This window comes from Diplotaxodon limnothrissa, linkage group LG14 (genome assembly GCF_057381915.1).
Source record: "Diplotaxodon limnothrissa isolate DT_005_m linkage group LG14, D_limnothrissa_male_GT1.1, whole genome shotgun sequence".
NCBI lineage: Eukaryota > Metazoa > Chordata > Actinopteri > Cichliformes > Cichlidae > Diplotaxodon > Diplotaxodon limnothrissa.
In genome coordinates this window covers 36,203,663-36,222,921 of record NC_140609.1, presented here as the reverse complement: position 1 = coordinate 36,222,921, position 19,259 = coordinate 36,203,663, and the positions used below count along the sequence as shown (strand labels likewise).

The 19,259-nt window shown below is 40.5% G+C and overlaps 1 protein-coding gene across 1 annotated transcript; it reads right to left on the bottom strand.

The window, feature by feature from the left end:
* Positions 1–4,985: 4,985 nt before the first annotated feature.
* Positions 4,986–15,444, bottom strand: tgfb1a (transforming growth factor, beta 1a). Its single transcript, XM_085371103.1, has 7 exons — positions 15,146–15,444; positions 13,486–14,191; positions 7,923–8,207; positions 7,557–7,788; positions 7,001–7,151; positions 6,186–6,296; positions 4,986–6,086 (listed from the first exon to the last, which is right to left on the bottom strand). The coding sequence occupies exons 2-7, from the start codon at positions 13,808–13,810 to the stop codon at positions 6,039–6,041; spliced, it is 1,152 nt and encodes a 383-aa protein (XP_085227229.1). The 5' UTR covers positions 13,811–14,191; positions 15,146–15,444; the 3' UTR covers positions 4,986–6,038.
* Positions 15,445–19,259: the final 3,815 nt, after the last annotated feature.

Below are 19,259 nucleotides of genomic sequence, written 5' to 3'. Positions count from 1 at the left end.
AATACAGCTGAGAGCTCCACTGACACAGTAGGCCACAGACTATGGCAGACTAATCTAAAACAGACCCTGTGCAGAGCTAACCTTGAAAACCTCACACCTCCCTAACCTCCCATTTATCCAATAAGAAGATTCATATTACTGTGTGATTTAACCCAAATTTGTGTGTGCATGTTCTCGGGATGATATTTCTTTCTGTCCACCATGTCAGTTTAACACCAATGTGTGATTTGTGAGTTCAGTCACACCTCACTTAATAGGAGTCAGCAGCCTTGCCCGTGTTTTAGTGTGTGTGCGTGTGTGTGTCTATGTGGACGTGAGGGTGCGTGGATGAAGTGAAGTAGTAGGATGAGTAATAGTGTGTGAATGAACTTTTACGCCCAAGGTATGGGTCACAGCCTTGGTTCGGCCAAGCTTACTATGGGGTCTGTAAAGAGATTATGCCTTGTACGCTTTCCCAGCATGCCTCTATTCCACTGGATTCTGAAGCCGCATGGCTGCATCTGCCTAAAATCATTAACTTTTTACTTTACACAGGTGTGTTTTCATAATGACTGTTTTCTCCAACTAAAAGGTGGTCATAAGGCAAAATGGTTAAAAAAAAAACTCCAAAAGAAGTACTGGAACTGGGACAAGTGTTTTTATTTAAAAACTATATCAGGACAGTTGAGCTATTCAGTGAATGAACTAAACTAGTGGTTCATGGGAAAAGTGTCATTCAGAGTGGAAAATCCCCTGAAAATAGTGGCCAAAACATTGCTTTGCTTTCAATCAACCTTATGTCCAACAACAGCAGGCAGCTGTTTACCAAAATAAAAAGATTGCAGTATTTATGCCGCTAGACTAGTAAGTCAAACGTCTTGCAAAAGCTAGATTTTTACACAGCAGATGGTGGTGAACAATACAGAGCTAGCAGAAGACTGAGTGTTAGACCTAAATTATTGTTAGAAATAAACATTTAGACTATATCAAGGCCATCTGGTCAACAGCTTGTTTGAGAATTATTCTTTTCCCAAGCAACCAAAACAACAACAACAACAACAACAACTGATATACAATTAAAATTACTGCTGTGTTCGGACTTTACAAGCCAGCCCAATACAGCAGGATATCTAGATCTAGATTAGAAGCGTTTAGTTTTTATAGAGCCCAGAATGATGTTTGGAGTTTTTCAATTATAAAGTCATTGAGCAACAGATGCTATTGCAATAAATGCTTGATAGTGATTCACCAGGGGAATTAAGGTTCCCTCAAGCACCACCCCTCACCAATTCGTCTTCCCCATTGCCGTCACCATCACCCACTGGGGTATGTTCTTCAGTTGGGATTGTATGATTAAACTGCTATTTAGAGACTGCCTCTCCTCTGGGTGTAGATCCTGCTCGGACATTGTTGTTTTTTCAGAGCCATGAGCCAGGTCCTCTCCTCTGTTTATTACCCAGGGACATGGTAGCTGTTTATAGCGGCATATCTGTCCCTGTGTGTCCAGGGACACACACACACACACACAGAGGGAGAGAGAGAGAGAGGAGGAAGGAAGGAAACGGAGGGGCGGTGCCACGAGAAGGAGCCAGTCCAGAGATGTAATTGGTACCTTTCCTTTTTTAGAAAACATTTCTTACTTACAGAGGTCCAGCAAATGAGTCAGGGCCCAGCGTGCTTTATAACCACACTCACTGTCATATGGTTTATCATACTTTCCCTTTGTGGGCTTCACTTTGAAGAGGCTTTTTTTTTGTTTTTCCTCAGTCTTTGATCCTTAGAATTTTAAGCTATGACGCTAGCTACTGGTTATTTACATGACAAAGGAGCACAGCGGCCATCTGGTGAAGTGGAAATTAACTACTCTCTTTTAAAAATGTTTGTTCTACCCTAGTTTCTTTTTAGCTTGTAGGGAAAAAAAGCTAGAAAGAAAAACGTGTGTGGTATTTTATTCTGTCTCTGTCCCTCATTTAGTCACTCATCTTTTTTCATCCCCTATCACTTGCTTTGTGTCGTGCAGGTGATAACACAAAACTTTCAGGGAATCTTCAAAGAGCTGGCAGCGGCTAACAAAAAGATCAGAGAGAAAAGGAGAGAAAAGAGGAGGCGAAGCGAGCGATATGGGCGGCTGACTGTGATAAACATCTACTGCAGGTGTGAAGGAAAAAGATGGCAATAAAAGCCTGACAGGTGGAGAAGGAAATCGCTGTCAGCTCATGTCTAACATGTTCCAGTAAACTTGTCAATATTCTGTTGATCTGTACACCCAGGTATTCTGGGGACTTATAAATCAAAGTTTAATTTATATGTATCAGAAACATTTTATTTAATAAAAATACAGGTAGAGCAGTAACATATATATCTACACTAAAGTTATTTCAAATCTTGCCTGTACAGCGAAGCAAAAAATAAGTTAGGCATAAAAGTAAGTTAAACATGTACAAAATTAAAGTCAGTACTGTGGTAAATTTGTTCAGCCTGACCCCTTATATCAGTAAGTATGGTAACATAATTACCCTGTTATTTTAAGAGAGAAATCTCGAATTTAATTAGACTTGTGTAAAACTGATGCGAAAATAAAACCAAAATCTTAAACTGCAAAACTGCGTCTTTAAACAGAAAGGCATGTTTGTTGATGTTTGTGTATTTGTGTGTGTTTGCACACAGATTCAGCACCTGGAGCAACAATGGATTTGCACAGCTGTGTGTTTGCAAGGCAGAGCTGAGCTGCAGCAGGACATCAGCGTCTGTTATTAAGGTCGCAGTCAGCTCCGTCTGAGTTCACAGGAATTATACCAGGTCGCTTTCCTGCTCCACTTTTAATGAGCAGTTGTGCTGGAAGACTGGTGGACGTATAATCGCACATTTCATGGATGTTGTAATAAGACGCGAACCCAAAATAACATTTCAAGACCAGCGGCATGACGAATGAGCTCACATTTAGCATGACTGCATTATGAACCTAGATAAGTAGCATACAGGTAGAATGCTTCGAAAGTCATCACATCAACAGATGTAAAAGGGTTAAACACTGCACTTGGATGTAATTAAAGGACCAGTTGTGTCAAAATTGATGAATAGCAACAACAGAACAATTTTCTTGTTACTCATGCAGTTGTATAAACTCAACACATGGACTTAGCTGTAAAAGAACACCTGCTTGACCTTCAAAAGCTGCCGCCATCTGTCTTAAATCTTCTCTGTTGGGTTGAATTGTGTTCAGTTCAATCCTTTATTTTTCTTCGGGTGGGCCGTATTCTGCGATGTGCTTCATTTTTAGCAGGTATCAGCAGTTTAATTCAGTCCCATGAAAAGCCAGAGGGCTTGAGAGGAAGCAGCTGCTGAGAAATGAACATCACTTGGAGGAACAAGGCTACTTAAGTTTTACTTCCCCCATAGGGCTGTTCCATTAGCACCACAGATAGATTTATGAGTCTCTTGACATTCTTACTCTTTGTTTCATCTTTAGGAGGGAAAGTGAAAAAAGCAAAATTCAAGTTCAAGCACCTTTAGTGTCTAATGTTAATGATCTTGTCTCCTGCATCAGATCTTGGGTTTTCCTTGTTTAGGTTGGGCAATGATCCTGTTTTCTTGGTGAAAAAAAAGCCCCATTAACATTCCAATTACATTTCCCCTGTCACGATAACACGGTACACATTGTACTTTGGCAAGATTATGACCTGGCAACAGATCACTCAGAATCATTTTGAGAGGTGAGACTGAAGAGGATTCAATTATTTTGATGATGTTTCATTATACTTTGTTTAGCTGCCTTTCCAAACAGGCGCTTTGTGTGTTCTTTCATTGGGGGAAAATTGCTGTGCTTTCTGGGTAACATGACCAGCCTTGGAACAAGATAGCACTGATCACTGTCACTTTGTTAACAGCACAAGCATCCCCCACACGAGTCACTAGCACAAAGCTTATGTAAGGCATTTGATGTTGGTGTGCTTGAGCTGTGTCTGTGTGTCAGTGGGTTCAGTGTTTTCATATGCATGTGCACAGTATGTGTGTTTAATTTTCCATGTAGTCACTGCCCTTAAGTCTGGGACTTACCAACGGGTCTGGACCTGCTCTCCTCATTCCCAATTCAGCCTCATGGGCTGACAATAATCCCTTGAGTACAGAGTGAGAGGGGTGGGGTTGGGACGGTGGGGGTGTGGTGTACAGAGATAGCATAAAAACTGGAAAGGCATCCATCCCTTCAGGTTAAGACAGTGCAACTAAAGAACCTGTACATCCGAGCATTCTTTGCCACTGGTGAAGCCAAATAGGACTTGTTGCTGCTGTTCTTCAGTCATCCCATAATTGCCCTGCAGTTGGCCTGAAATAGTCCACATGGTGCCATAAGCCAAGCTTTTCCATCGGCCGATCTGTTCCCCGACACTGGAAAGTCATTGTACAAGTACACAAGTACAAGTAGTGTTTTAAAAAAACTGATTGTGAAAGACATCAAGAAAGAGAAGTAGTCACACACTGAAGTGTAGAAGGAAAAGGAGGTGCAAGGGGTGGGGTCCCAGTCTGTCAAGTACGGCAACGGCCCTGAACTTCAAATCACTCTTAGTTTCAAATTGAAGTCACAGTTTTATCTCAACTAGCGTTACATTTTCATCTTATTTTTTTTACCTAACATGACTGTACTCTAAAAATGTTTTAGTTACAGTTTTTTGAGGAAAACCACGTCTAACAACACGACTCTTTTGAACTGTTTTTGTGATGACAAAGACAAGATGATGAAATTCACGTCTACATCACTTTAGGTGTGTTTCAGTTTATGCTTTCGTCAAGTCGGCTTACAGTTAAAACAGATGCATACATGCACTGACAAGTGCAACGCAAACCCGCACACGCACACACCTAATCAAGGCAACTCTCTGCCAAGTGGAAACATCTCCTGTGGTTTATTTTGCTCATAAAATCTTCCACCATCACAACATAATTTAACATGTTTATTTCTTTTTTTTTGTTTGAATATTTACAAATAGACATTATAAAAGCAGGTGCACCAGAAAAACATAGAAAGCTGAAATCATGTGTTGGTTTTATTCCTAATGCGAGTCATAGAAGCCAGACCAGTTCATGAGTTTGAAAGAAAAAACATCCTTGTGAAACTTCCTGAAATTAAAATAATTTACCATGATTTTAAAACAAAATAAAATAAAACAATAAGTATTAATAGCCTTACTCATATCAGCACTACCACCATGTGTCCATTAATAGAGAACATGTATGGCGGTAAGTCCCCAGAGGGATTAAAAGCATGATGTCATCACTCTCAGCTGATAGTGCCTCTGGCTTTGAAAAACCAGTGGGGTTAAAGGACAATCTGACATTCAGTTATGAACATTATGAACAGAAACATACTGATAAAATGCATATTAGAAGTCACGTGGGTTGAAAAAATAAAATAAAACTAATGGACGGTTCTTGTAAAATGAAAGTCCAGTCAAAAGGGATTTTCCCCAGGTTGGACTCTCCCTGTGTCTTTTTCTGTCCTTTATGATGTAGCCATGCAAAAACACCTACAGCCTTATCTTTGAGGAAAACCCCAACATCCCTGGTTTTCCACCTGTAATTCAGCACCTTTCACCAGGACCTGTTTTGGACGATGATGTGGTCATCTGAAATGTCCCACGTTTTCATCCCTGAATATGGATATTCTTCCATGAACGTTCATTATTGTCCTCGTGCTTTTTTGTCCAAATTTTATTGTCTCACACACTTCTTTTATGTACATTATTATTCTTTAGACACCTGTCAGTGCAACAAATAAATTAATTCATTTCAAGACCGACAATTTTACTACTGCAAGGTAAATGTACGTATAAAAACTATAATCGTTAATATGTAGAAGAAGAAAAAAGAGGTCCATGGCTTAATGTGCATCAAATGTGACAACTGAGGGATTGTTGGAGAAAAGCTTTAAAATATTTTGTTCCCCATGTCCACATTATCTCAAATTCTCTGTCACTTGCTCTTATCTGTAGTCTCCAACACAACATCTTCTTTCCCTCTGTGTTTTGAGAAGAGGAGGCAGAGCTGTGTGCCATACTATATTTTTAGCTACACTTGCAAGACTTCACGATCATATTGGACAGCTGCTCCACCTGCAAGTAGAAAATAACAGTGATGTGATCAATTATATATTGTTTTCACATAAAATGTTCTGCAAACATTTGACCTGAAAGTGACTGCAGTATAGATACCTTGTGTTGCCTCCCCACATAGTAGATGATTGGCAGTGGCTCTAGTGTCTGTGGAGCACAGCAGGGCTGGGCAGAAGCTCCGGGGTTATGATGTTTGTACAGTGCCAGAATCTGTAGGCAAGATTTATGAGAATTTACTCACCAAGACAACATGGTCCGAAGCAAATGTAATACATAAGCACAACATTTCTAAGAATTTTCAGTGTGATTTTAGAAAAATCTTAATACAAACTACAATACTTTACTTTTTAAAGACATTTTTGCACAAATTTTTGAAAGACCCAGAGTTTCCTCAATGAGTGGAAAGTGTTAAAAGTATTAAGGGCCATAAAAAGGATATTTAGCTTTTTAAAAGAGTAAAAACAACCAGAGACAAAGTTTTTGTCATCATTTCAGCCCTAACCTAATCAGGTTTGGCACAAACAAAGCTCCTGCTCCTTTACTGACGAGGGGGCAACGCATGAGGTAGCTCTGTGTATACTGATTTTTGGCGGATTTTTCACACTACATCCCCTTCCTGCAACCTGCAAGGGATTTGTGTTTTTGTTTTTCTCATAAAACCATTGGTTTTCCTTCTGAGTGGGATTTGTCTCTACCAGAATTTTATATAACCGGTTAAATTCAGATAGTCCTAGTGCCGTAGTGCTTAGAGCTAAAATAATACAAGTAGTCTTTGCATTTTGGTTTATTTAAATCATCAAGAATTATTATGGCAACATATAAATACAACATTGCCATTAACATTTTTTCCAGACTTTAAGAAATTGCCTCCTGGGATTTGGGAGAAATAACACTCATGAAAATGCACACAGTACCTGAGAATATTTGTTTTCTGCATCCCAGATATAGGTGCAGGACCCCATGCAGTAGTTGGCATAGTAACCCGTTGGCTTATGGATCCACTTCCATCCTAGATCTTTCCTGAAGTCAATGTACAGTTTCTTCAAACAGCAGTTGTGTGATTGGCTGCAAAAGAGAAAACAGTGTGAAGATGAGATGGTGCAAAGAGCATTGAAATCAAGTCAGTTTTAAAGCTGTAGGACGATAACTGTTATGTTGGGAGACAACATTACACTCAATTTAACCCTATGGCTGGGCCTTGGAGGTATACTCCATCTTGTGTATATGTGTGGGGGTAAATGAGAGGCACACTGTAATCTGTCTAAGATTATAAAACATTTTAAAGCTACAGTCCATTTATTATACAGCCACTAAAACGACCACAGAATTACAGCATGGATAAACAGGGATAGTTGATGTTTGTTGTTTCAGTGGTCTGTATTTTGAAGCTGCTCGTGGTTTAGTAGGTTACTATTGCAGCTTTAAAGCAGAAATGGAGTGGAATAAATCATTAAGTTCAGAATTGCTTACGTGCTGCAGCTGTCCGTCGTGTCAGTGGAACGTTTTGTGCGTAAACTCTTAGAGTGGTTGGTTTTAGGGATGGACATGGTAAAGATGTAGGGTAGCTGCTGGTTCAGCTTCTCTAATTCTTTAGTGTCTCCCCTCTTGCTCGTAGTCCCAGAGATGATAAAACTTAAAGTACCATCGTCATGCGGCATGCCGCATTCACAGTACCGCCGAAGTTCAAACTTCTGTTCATTCTCTAGTAACAGAAAAAAATCATGGAGGAGGGAAATATTACCTAGAAATTATATGATATCACACATGGGCTGAACTAAATAAATGGAAAGATTGACAAATACATGATGATGAAGTAAAAATAAATGCTTATCTCACCATTCCCTTGGAGCCAGGTCCGCAGAGGTTCAGTGACATCAAAGGACAGCCATTTGTCCTTCAGCATGTTTGTGACAAAGCGAGACGCATGGTAACGAGTCGAGGTCCCCTGGCTATAGTATAGCTCCACTCTCTCCTCAGACAAAATCATGGGCTCCTTGATGAGCATCCGTAGCTCTGCTCTGGTGAGTAGCAGATTGCCCCCGACGTTACTCCGTATCTGAGCGATGTTGAAGCTCATTGAGATGACCGTGGGCTTGTAGTTGGTGTTTGAGTTGTTTTTTTCTGTATGATGTAAGAAGAGGAAATTATGTTTTGATATTTTGACAAACAACCCATCTAAGTGCATTTAATGTTTAATGGGCAGATGTACATCTCATGTATATCTTGTGGTACAATATTTCAAAAGAACTTCATCCATCACGAAGGGAACCAACTTTCATGGTAGATGTACTTTAAACTGTCTTTTATTAAAAGCTAGTTGTAATGTGTTTTTAGTCTTTTAGGAGTTATTATTATATTTAAAAACGTAAAGAAAGCTAATGTGGAACAGTTTAAATGTTGGACCAGGACCAAATGTCAGTCAGCACAACATAGAACTTCCAAGAAATCTTTTCTTTGACTGTCTCAATAACTCCGTATCAAACTTGCTTTAAACATGGCATTTGTATTGCTGCAGACCCAAGTGGGTGCAGTGTTAAACTTGATGTTGTTCAGATGAGGGGTTCTCTGTGCTTTGTTCTCTGCTAACAGTCTTTCTCCTACAGTTACTGCTGCTCCACTCTGTATTTAGGGGGAGGGGCACATATGTACAAAAGAGGCATGTTTCTTTGGCTAACTTTGCCAACCCTTTGACCTCTCCGTTGAACCATTCCAACTAGGCCAAGTTTACCCTAACATGAATTTAATTATAACTTTAAGCATAAAGCCAGGAATGAACCCTCAAAGTGCCTTTTTGTAGAATGTGATAAAATAAGAATAAGCCACAATGTTACTAAATGTCATCACGCCTAGTTTAAAACTAAAAAGGCTCTCACAAAATACCTTTTTTCAATTTTCAATTTAACTTTATATGATGATTATTGTCTGTGGTTTCCTGTGACAGACAACTTCTTGGTACTTAAATGTGCAGTTCTCAAGAAAGCTGCAACCCACAATCTGCCTGTCTACCACATTTAAACGTATGCAATCATTCAAACACGTTCGAACCTTATAGCTGATCTCTTTTTAATACAGTAATGTTATGATGGTTTATGACCTACTTTAAAAGGCACTGCACTAGTATATTTAAATGCTTAGATGTGAGCTAGTCCCAAAAAACCTTCACTCTACACCTCTGCTGTTTCTCTGCTCTCCCTCATTTTGCCATTTTCCTCTGAATTCATTAACATTAGGCAAAGGCAACAAGTTTTGGCATTAAAACATTCTATTTGTGTTTAGGATTTACTAATTTTTCATTACACGTTTTGGTTATTTTTAATCATGAATCTTTACTTGTTTTTTTTTTTGTGAGACCACTCCTAGAGCTTATTTGGTAAGTCATCCTATCGTTACTGTATTTGGTAAATGGTATTTAATGTAAATGGTCTTTAGTGTAATATCTGTAAACACAAAGAAAAGAACTATGATTTTTAAAGGGATGACTGGGCATTGTAAGGTTAGAATTAATGGACATATGGCTCAAAAACATCAGGACTCTCGAATTAGCGGGTTCAGATTTTTCAAATCAAGCCAAGTTAATTACAACTTTTAACTTCTAAACTGTTAACAACACTGATATTTAGTAAACATTACAACACTTAGATGTATATCAATGTTTTTTATGAATAAAGTAAATGAAAGGCTTCTTTCATAAGTGCTTGTCAGGATTACACATTAATCAGATAAAATGGCTGAGCTCAGTGTTACTCAATAATCATAACTGCAGCCAAGTGTTCATCTCTTCCAGCTGTTGCTAAAGTTGACCAACATGAATATTTTGTTCTTTTACAGTTTTGCTGCCCATATGCGCAACTTTAATCATAGCATGAAGATGCCTAGAGGGCTTGATAAAAAACAGAGACAAGCTACTGGAGGCTTTAACACCATAAATGTATGAGTGTTACGATCGAAAAGATTACGTCGAACAGTGACATGCAAAGATAAGCACAGGAAGGCAGAAGATCAAGAGTGAAACACTATAGAAAGCGAGTGAGAGGCTCAGAGAGGGGCAATGTAACTGTTAAACACAATGGTAAGGAAACAGCACAGGGAAGAATGCACTCTTGAATATAACTCACAGTTGTGAGGGGTGAGAGGGTGTGAGTGGGGGTGTGGAGAAATTGGAGATGTGTATCAATGGAGCGCAAGTACTGGCCGGGACCCAAACCCTCTACTCTGTCTCAGCCTGCCAAAGCAAGGGTTCTCTGCTCTCAAGTCCGGGAATTACTCTCTGATAGGAATTGCAACCCAGCCTTGCATACTTGTGCTACATATTCAGCCCAGGCTGTACCAGGATACTCCATGTCACGGCTGCTTGTATATCATCTACCATCTGCATTGTGGCTGAGGTAGTGTTTCACCCCTTGCAGTGAGGCCGAACTGAAACCAAAAAGAACTGATGTGGAGTGTAACGGGAAATGAGATGACAGTTTACTGGTACCACCCAGAGCAGTCAAATATTTGGTTTGAAGCATATGAATGGAAACACAGACGGTCACAACAACGTACAGTATGTCAAGTGGAATTGGTGTGCCAGGCAAACGCATGCACGGAAAGTCAGAGTCTCCATTTAGTTTGAGAAAAGTGAGATAAATGTGTTAAGGGTTAGAGAAGTGTTTGCAAAACAGGAAATTAAGTCACTTCCCCTAAGAAGCATATTGGCTGCTGCACCATAATTACGTTGACGCTTTATCTTCACTTCTACTTTCCAATTAACAGAGTTTGCATTGGCTCTGTGATCAAAATTAATCATTTAGAGTAGAAAGTGTAAGAAATGAGCTCCATGCTCAGCTAAAAAAATCTCTCTCTCTGCTAGACGGGGTAGAGATAGCATCCTAGCCTGCATATAAATGTGGGTGTGGGGGGATTTGTGTGTTGAATCAAGGCCTATCCACAGGTAAGCCGGGGACAGCTGTTGTGACAGGTTGAGTAACAGCTCTATAATTACCAGTAGGAGGAACCAGATTCCAGCAACTGACTAAATATTGGCCTTCTTCCCTCTCAGCTCCACCTTCTCACAGCCCCCTCATCAATGTCTTGTTTCCCCACTTCACCCTATTTCACACTTGACTTTGGTCCCTTGTTGCTACTCCTTTCTACAATACAGCTTTAAGTTCATTTACTTGTAACTACAATAATTACTTCAGAGAAGTGAACTACTTTCATCCCAGAATAGCACAAAGTGGCTATAGCTTCCAAATGAGAAAAGCGTTCCCTCGTGTAAATTGGACCAAAACTCCTTTTAATAGGAGGATAACTTGTGTGGGCTTCAAGGGAGATATATGAGTGCTAAACAGCAAAAGGAATTTAGCTTAATCTACCACACAATTACCACAATGAAGACTAAACCTATTATGTTCTAAATGCTCTGCACACAAATATGTTTCCCCCGTAGAATGATTTTGAGAGTCAGGAAAGTGTCTGCTGCCCAATAAGATTTAAATGTAGAAAAGAATTGTTAATGGAAATAAAAATATTTTTCCCCCTGTATTCTATTTCTGTTGTTTCGTTCAAACAACGTATTACAGAAAAGCAGAAGCTGGATAAAATCCTTGCGTGTGTGTATGTGTGGCTTTTTTTAAATTCACAATTGCAAAGCAGTACTTGATGGCCTTAACATTTATCCTCATACATTTGTCATTCTCCTTTTTCAGTGTGCAGAGGTTGACTCAACAGTGGCTCCATAGTGTAATGGTTTACACATTCCCCTAGCAAGCGAACCTCCCAGGATTGAAACAGCAAAATCCCTAGCTTGATCCCAGGAGGAGACAAATCCCTTGTGTCTCCTCCCAGAAAGTCATCCGACATAAAAACCTGCCAAATCAAATACGTGGTGCTACATGCTGTTGTGACCCCTCGTGAGTAAGGGGGCAGCTACTTTCAGCTGTTCCCTTATTAGCTGATTCAAAACAAGGCAGCGGATAGATAAGGCAGTGGATGGGTGTTCTGTGGCATTCCAGAGCTATAGGAAACACATGCTCCCCATGGGCACCGCTTGCACCGGACCGGACCTGAGTCATTCAAGATCTCAGTGGCCATCAGCCTGTCTTCCTTCCTGTCAAGCTGCCCTGTCACAAACACACTGCAAACACATTGATATAATAAGCTCAGGAAACCCGCAGATAGAGGAGTGCAAAGGAAAGAAGTGAGAGAGAGAGAGAGCGTGCAATATGGATAATCATGGTTCAAGGGACACACTGAAACTAGTCAGTGACAAAGAGAAGCAAAAGTGATGGAGAACAAGTGACAGGTTAAGCAAGGGAGAACTCAATGCTCAAGTTACAGGAAAACCCCAATCCCTGAGGGTCAAAGTCAGAGAGAAAGAAAAAAGAGAAAATGAAAGAGAAAAAGAGCAAGCATGGGTGAAGGAGTTCATTTCATGTCTCTTCCTATTGCTTTTCTACTTTTCATCCTGTTCTTTGGTTGTTACCTAAGCAGAACAAAATTGTGCTCTTCATTTTGAAGGTTGCTTTGTTCTCTCTTTGGTCTACACACTCCTGAGCATGGTCCATCCACTAAAGTGTGCTGTTTGAAGTGGTGGATAAAAGGGGGATAGTGTGGATGGCTGCCTGATAGGGTGATGAGTATAGACATGCAGAGAACAATGGAGCATAGAAGCAAAACTAGAAAATATGTTTATCGTAATAGTTTGGGAATCATTAGGCAATTACAGCCAGAAACCATTTGGCTGAACAAACATCATATGCAGCCTTGCCAGACAAAGAGCAGTAATAAAGCAGTAAAAATGCCATAGATATCATGTAAGCAACACAGCATCAGACCAGATGCTGCACAGAGTTCTGCTAACTTGTAATGCCTGTGATCTCTGAACCCCTGAAACTGCCTCAGGATCTTTGGTGGAGATCATAAGGGTTACACGTGTTGAGGGAATTTATGGTCAAGATTGGAACTGACACCAGCCATAAGGCATACGGTGAATGCTTGGGAGTGCAGCTTGAAACTTCTGGACAGCACTGTGTGCACTATATTTAATATTAGTGTTGATCAACCAGACAAAGAGCAGTAAGGACTGTACAGGGGGACTGTAAACAATGCTATTGTTGTGTTTCTGCTAGTAATAACAACATTATTACCGCAGTATTGCCGTAGTGGAGGGATTAACAGCAGCACTTCATGTGACATCTGGACAATAACTATTTTTTCAGAGTGGAAAGTGTCAGTGCAATGCTAGTGTTCACCTTGAATTATGTCTCAGCTTGTAAATGTAGTAGCATAAATAACAGTCATTACTTGACATTCAACTATAGTTAAGCCATCAGGAATTGCCCCCTTTCTTAATATTCAATCAGGATTCACAGATTCAAGATTTATATATTGCTGCTAAGGGTAATTTTATACTCACCTTTCATGATGAACCTGTTAACCACCTTGGCAAAGTATTCCTCCTCCTTTTGTTCTGTGGGGATGTTTTCCTCTTCCAGAACCTGCTGCTCCTTCAGAATCTCACTGGTGCTGTTGTAGAGTGATAGCAAGTTGGCAGGGATCTCTTCCTTCTCCCCAGCCTCTTCTGGCGCCTTTTGCAAACGCAGTTTGGTGAGGATCTGGCTCCTAATGGCCTCGATGCGTTTTTTCTTCACCATCTCCAAGTCCACAGTGTTACATGTAGACAGATTGTGTACACTGCCCACCATGTACACTACCATCAATATCAAGAACCACAATTTCATGTTGACAGCCTGTCTGTGCAGTCACTTGTGTTCTTTGGTTCTTAGTAAAAGCTCCTCCAACTTCCCTTTCAATGCCTTCGTCCAACCGGGGATCCTTTGGGAACAGTGAATCACTCAGTGGAGAGGTGTCACTGACGCAAAGTGTTTACACACGACAAAACAATTACAGCAGTGTGGAGAGTCCTGAAAATTCACCACCACGGCTGTCACTGCTGCTGTAAAAAGTACCTAACACATCTGTCTTATTTGCATAGAAACAGGTGGAAAGAATCCCAGTGAGCAGACAGACATCCAGTGACGACCCAGCCTCTGACTCAGCCAAACAGGTAACCCAGTTACGTCCCACAGGATGAAGCAAGTCCAGAACAGAGCTGTCAAATGCTAAAAGAGCCCATGCACACAGTCAGTGCCCTTTTGTAAGTTTCTACAACACCTCTAGGTCCAAAACAAACTACTACCCATCAAGGATTCAGCAGATTTGTTTCTGTGCTCACAGACCAATGTTTGACTGATATGTTTTCAAACCTCCAAATCCAAGATTATATTATGTTATTATATAAACTGAATCCTGTCTATTTTAGAGCTAGCATATCATCCTCCACATGTCACCACAGTCTTTCTTACAGAGGCAACCTAAGTGAATGTGAAAAGAGTAGTATGGCACTCAGCAAAATGAAGACAGGTGTTTACAGAGCCCAAGTTACTTGTTATCTAAGACTAAGACGTTTAAATTGGCACAATTTCTTATTAGTGCTAATGACAAATATTTCCCCTGTAATGTTCTGTAATAAAGAGAAAATATTAATAATAGTCTCTGCTTAAAAAGTTTGAAAATGATCTTCCTATTTTTTTTAGGTTTGGTGAGATGACCTCAACCTTTACAGTCCAGATAAAACTCTCAGGCGCTTTTAGTCAGTCCGGAGCTAATCAAATATCAATGGTTAAAAGAAAGAAATTGTTCTCAAAGAAGTTACTTTCATCAACTTATTCAATACCAGTCACAAACCTGCACATGCCCCTATAGAAAAACATTTCACAAACATGTACTGCTCTTGGCTCTAACTACCTCTTTTTACTAGTAACAACATGTGATCTGTGTACAGCTGCACTACACCAGAAATTGCTTTCAACGCCTCTGTCTCATGCCTACTTCACAGACAGAGCAGCTGTCTCTCTATCCCTCTCCTCTCTCTCAAACATGATAATACGATAGTGTATGCTCTCTGGGTTCCACTTGTGAGATTAAATGTCTCAAGCGCGTTTGCTATCAGAAGATTAAAATGTCAGTCTCAATGAAACAGTGTCCTCCGGTAACAGATTTTAAGTTTGACACACCTTCTTTAAATGGTGATGTACCATCCAGACACAGCGGCAGTAACAACAGCAGTAGCCGTCCCTCTTAACTTATGCTGTTTTGGGAACTGGATTTTAGTCTCGTCTCTCTTCTATCTTCCCTCTGTCCATCCAGCAGTATCGCCTCGTTATTTTCCTCTACAGTTTCTTCACACCTTCTTCCTTCGAGGCTCCACCGACAAGACTCCCTATTCGCACCTCTGTTTAACTCGGAGTCTCTGCTCGTACTCTTTCTCTCTCCTCCTGCTTGTCAGAGCTTGCTGGTGACAAAGTGATTTGTGGGAGCTCTGCGCTTAGATAACTTCTTTTGCCTTGCTCTGCCTCTTTCTCTCCCCCCCTCTAGCTCTTCTCTTTCTCTTGTTCCTGTTACTCTATTAGAGCGAGCAGCTCTCCGCCCAGGAAATGAGGGTAACGGCCGCAGTGTAAAACATCTGCTGTTTAACAGAGCTGACTTCTGTCCACATCAGGAAGCCAGGAACTGAACATGCTTAATAACTGACTTTAGAAGCATTACCTCTGTCACACTGCGATGTCTGCAACCAAGGCAGTGATGATATGTCAATAAAGTCTTATACAAATTTTTCACCGAATGCCCACCACATTTACCTGGTGGATAAAAAGGTGTAAGCCAAACCATGTCAAAGAACTGAGCCACTTGAGACAAGCTGGTTTAAAAATAGAAAAGTGAATTTCAAAGCATTGGGAGCCAACAGGGCAGGGCTGTGTGGTGCACTGTTCTGCGTCTGGGTGCTTTTTAGAGGTTAGATTGTATATTTTCAAAAGAAGGGCTAGACTAAAACAAACTTAGATTATTTCAATCTTTTTGTCTCATTCTGATGGATGATTCAACAGAGAAGTAAAGATAGCAAACTATCGTTGCACAGTGGAGACTCTTGGAATTTTTTAAGGTTTAGCCAAATGTGCTCATGAATAAGCTGTTCATTACAAACTGAGAATAAATAGTGACATTCAGCATTGGGGAAAGTCAGGGCAAAATCCCCTTGTATTTCAGCAGTACTATAACAACAGTTGTCAGTTAAACAAGGAACCTAAAGGCTGTTTAAGTGTCAGCTTTTCCATGGCTCTGATTACCATTAATGATAAGATAGTGAGAAAAAAACAAAAAAGGGTGATCAAATGTCAGCAGTCATTACTGTAAACCAGTCAGCCACAACATCAACAGCATCTTATTTAGTGTTGTTAAATCCTCCATACACTGTCTGGGCATGGAGACAGGACCTCTGGGGCTGTCCGCCGATGCCTGGCACAAGTAGGGTCTTTGGGTCCATTGGGCCTTCACGGACTGGGCTTGTTCTATGGAATCCTGCGGTTGCTCAGTCTGACTGGGAGTATGGAAAACAAAGCCAAAGCCTGTGGATCTTGGCTGTGTTGTTGATCCATTTCTGAGCAGGTTTTTGCAGTGTGGCAGTGTGTTGTCCTGCTGGGGGAGGCCCCTGCCATCATGGAGTCCCTATGACATTGGGGGATCTACATTGGAATTTAGGTAGGTGGTATATGTCAAAGTAAAAGCCATATGAATCCTAGGTCCCAAGGTTTCCCAGCACTGTAAACAGATTATGCTTTTACTGTTACCTGTGTGTCTGTTTTTAATGTTGTTGCTGATCTATGTCGTTTGTGTTGTGACACCTAAACTTTGATTGGCATACACTGCCATCTGGTGGGCAAATATGGTATAACGGTTATAGAACTGACTTTCTTATCGATAGTAAGTTTGGTGGTATGGATATTTGGTGTGGATATTTCAAATTATTTCCCCTACAAAAATATCCATTACAAATGTATACTGCTGTTTTAACAACAGGAAAACAAGATAGACAAGAGTAACGATTGAAAATTACAAGAGGAAAAAATCTTACACACAGCCTTAAGAAGCAGACCTAATAAACACGCAAATCCAGAAGAAGTGCGATTGAAGACAAACGAGACAGACTGTTTTATAATGGCTAAAAAAGACCTTTTATGTCGTCATGCTTTTAACTGGATGTGTATTCTGTAATACAATTAAGAGTGTCACAGTGGATAGAGTATTTTGGGAAACCCCTGAACAGAAGTTGTGTGAAAGTTTGCTGTAGCAAGAAATCTCAGTTACATAAGTGCTTAAGAAGATGGCATCCATCTCTTACTGACACTGCACAGCCATCCTGTCTGACCAGTCTGCCATGGGGCATTTCATACCTGTCACCACATAGCCCGCATGGCAGTAGCTCAAGGTGTCTGTGTGTCTCTGAGCACAAGAGTGCAACTTGGACTGCTTTCCCATCATTCACATTGAAGAGCTAAATGATTCTCTGTGTTATTCTGCTAAAGATCCCACACAGCTGTGGTAAACACTGAAGTCTCTGAAAGAAGTGAGGTAAAAGATTCACAGTCAACAGAGAGAACAGATAGTATATGAATCATATCACCACATCAGATGTTGTAAGGTCTTACAAAGGTCTTTCCAACTGATGACAATATTGAGAACTGGCATGAAGTTTGCTCTGGGATTTGGTTTGGATAACAGCTTTTACTCTCAAAGCTGAGGTCATTCGTTTTTATGCTAAATGTTTTATAATAAATCATTGATGCTGACTGGGTGTTGTTGATTGTGTGATCTAAAACTTAATTAGAGGAAATTAATTTTAGCTGTCACAAGTCTTGGGGTTATTTTTGTACACTTTTCTAGCACTGGGTTGGACCTCATTTGCTTTCTGAATTGCCTTAATTCTTTATTGCGCAGATTCAACGAGGTACTGGAAGCATTCCTTAGAGGGTTTTGGCCCATATTTACATGATAACATCACACAGTTGCTGCAGCTTTGTTGGCTGCACATCCATGATGCAAATCTCCTGTTCCATCACATCCCAAACCTGCACTGTTGGATTGGGACGTGGGTATAGATCAGGGGTGGGCAACTCCAGGCCCCGAGGGCCGATGTCCTGCAGGTTTTAGATGTGTCCTTGATTCAACACAGCTGATTTAAATGGCTAAATGACCTCCTCAACATGTCTAGAAGTCTAGAAGAGGCCTGGTAATGAACTAATCACTTGATTTAGGTGTGTTGACCTATGGTGAGATCTAAAACCTGCAGGACACCAGCCCTCAAGGCCTGAAGTTGCCCACCCCTGGTATAGATGGATGGACATGGTGAAGGTTCTTACTTGAAGCAACAATTGTCAAGTAGGATGTGGTGTTTAAATTATGCTCAGTTCTTCTAAGGGGCATAACATGTCACAAGAAATAATCCCCACGCACTTTTACATCAGCAGCCTGACCCACTGATACAAGGCAGGATGGAACCATGCTTTCATGTTATATAAGCAGAATTCTGACCCTTCCACCTGCATGTTCCAGCAGAAATCAAGACTGGTGAGAACAGGCAATGTTTTTATAACTTTCCAATTGCAGAAAATTGTACCCTCATTTTCCTGCTCTTAGTCTACAGGACTAGCTCTAAGTGTAGTCTTCTGCAGCCCATCTGCTTCAAGGTTCAAGACATTGTGCATTCAGATTTGTTCTTATGCATACCTTGGTTGTGACAAGTGGTTATTTGAGTTACTGTTGCCTTTCCCAGAGAACTGTAGTATGTTGGATACCTTCTTTTTTTTTTTGGACCAGTCTTTGTAAACTCAGGGGATGGTTTTGTAGGAATATCCCAGCAAATTATCACTTTTTGAAATACTTTTTGAAATCAGGCCATTTGCCACCAGCAACCATGCTATGTTCAAAGGCACTTAAATAACGTTTCTTCTCCATTCTGATCCTCAATTTGAACTTCAACATATGAGATTTTACTTATGTCTCCATGCCTAAATGCAATGGATTGCTGCTAATCACATTAAAACTTGAGCAAGCACCTGAACAAGTGTGCCTAATAAAGTGGCCGAGGGTTGGGGGTTTTGGTTTTTTTTGGGGGGGGGGGGGGGTTGTTAAGTTCCTTTTTGTATCTTCAATATGCATCAAAAATGTGCCATATAATACATATTTAAACTACTCATTAACTTTTTGCTACTACTTGCTTCTTCTCAGGCTAGTGTCACCTGTCTCCATAGTTACAACGAAAGTGTATACGTGCGTGTCTTACGCAGGCGGCTT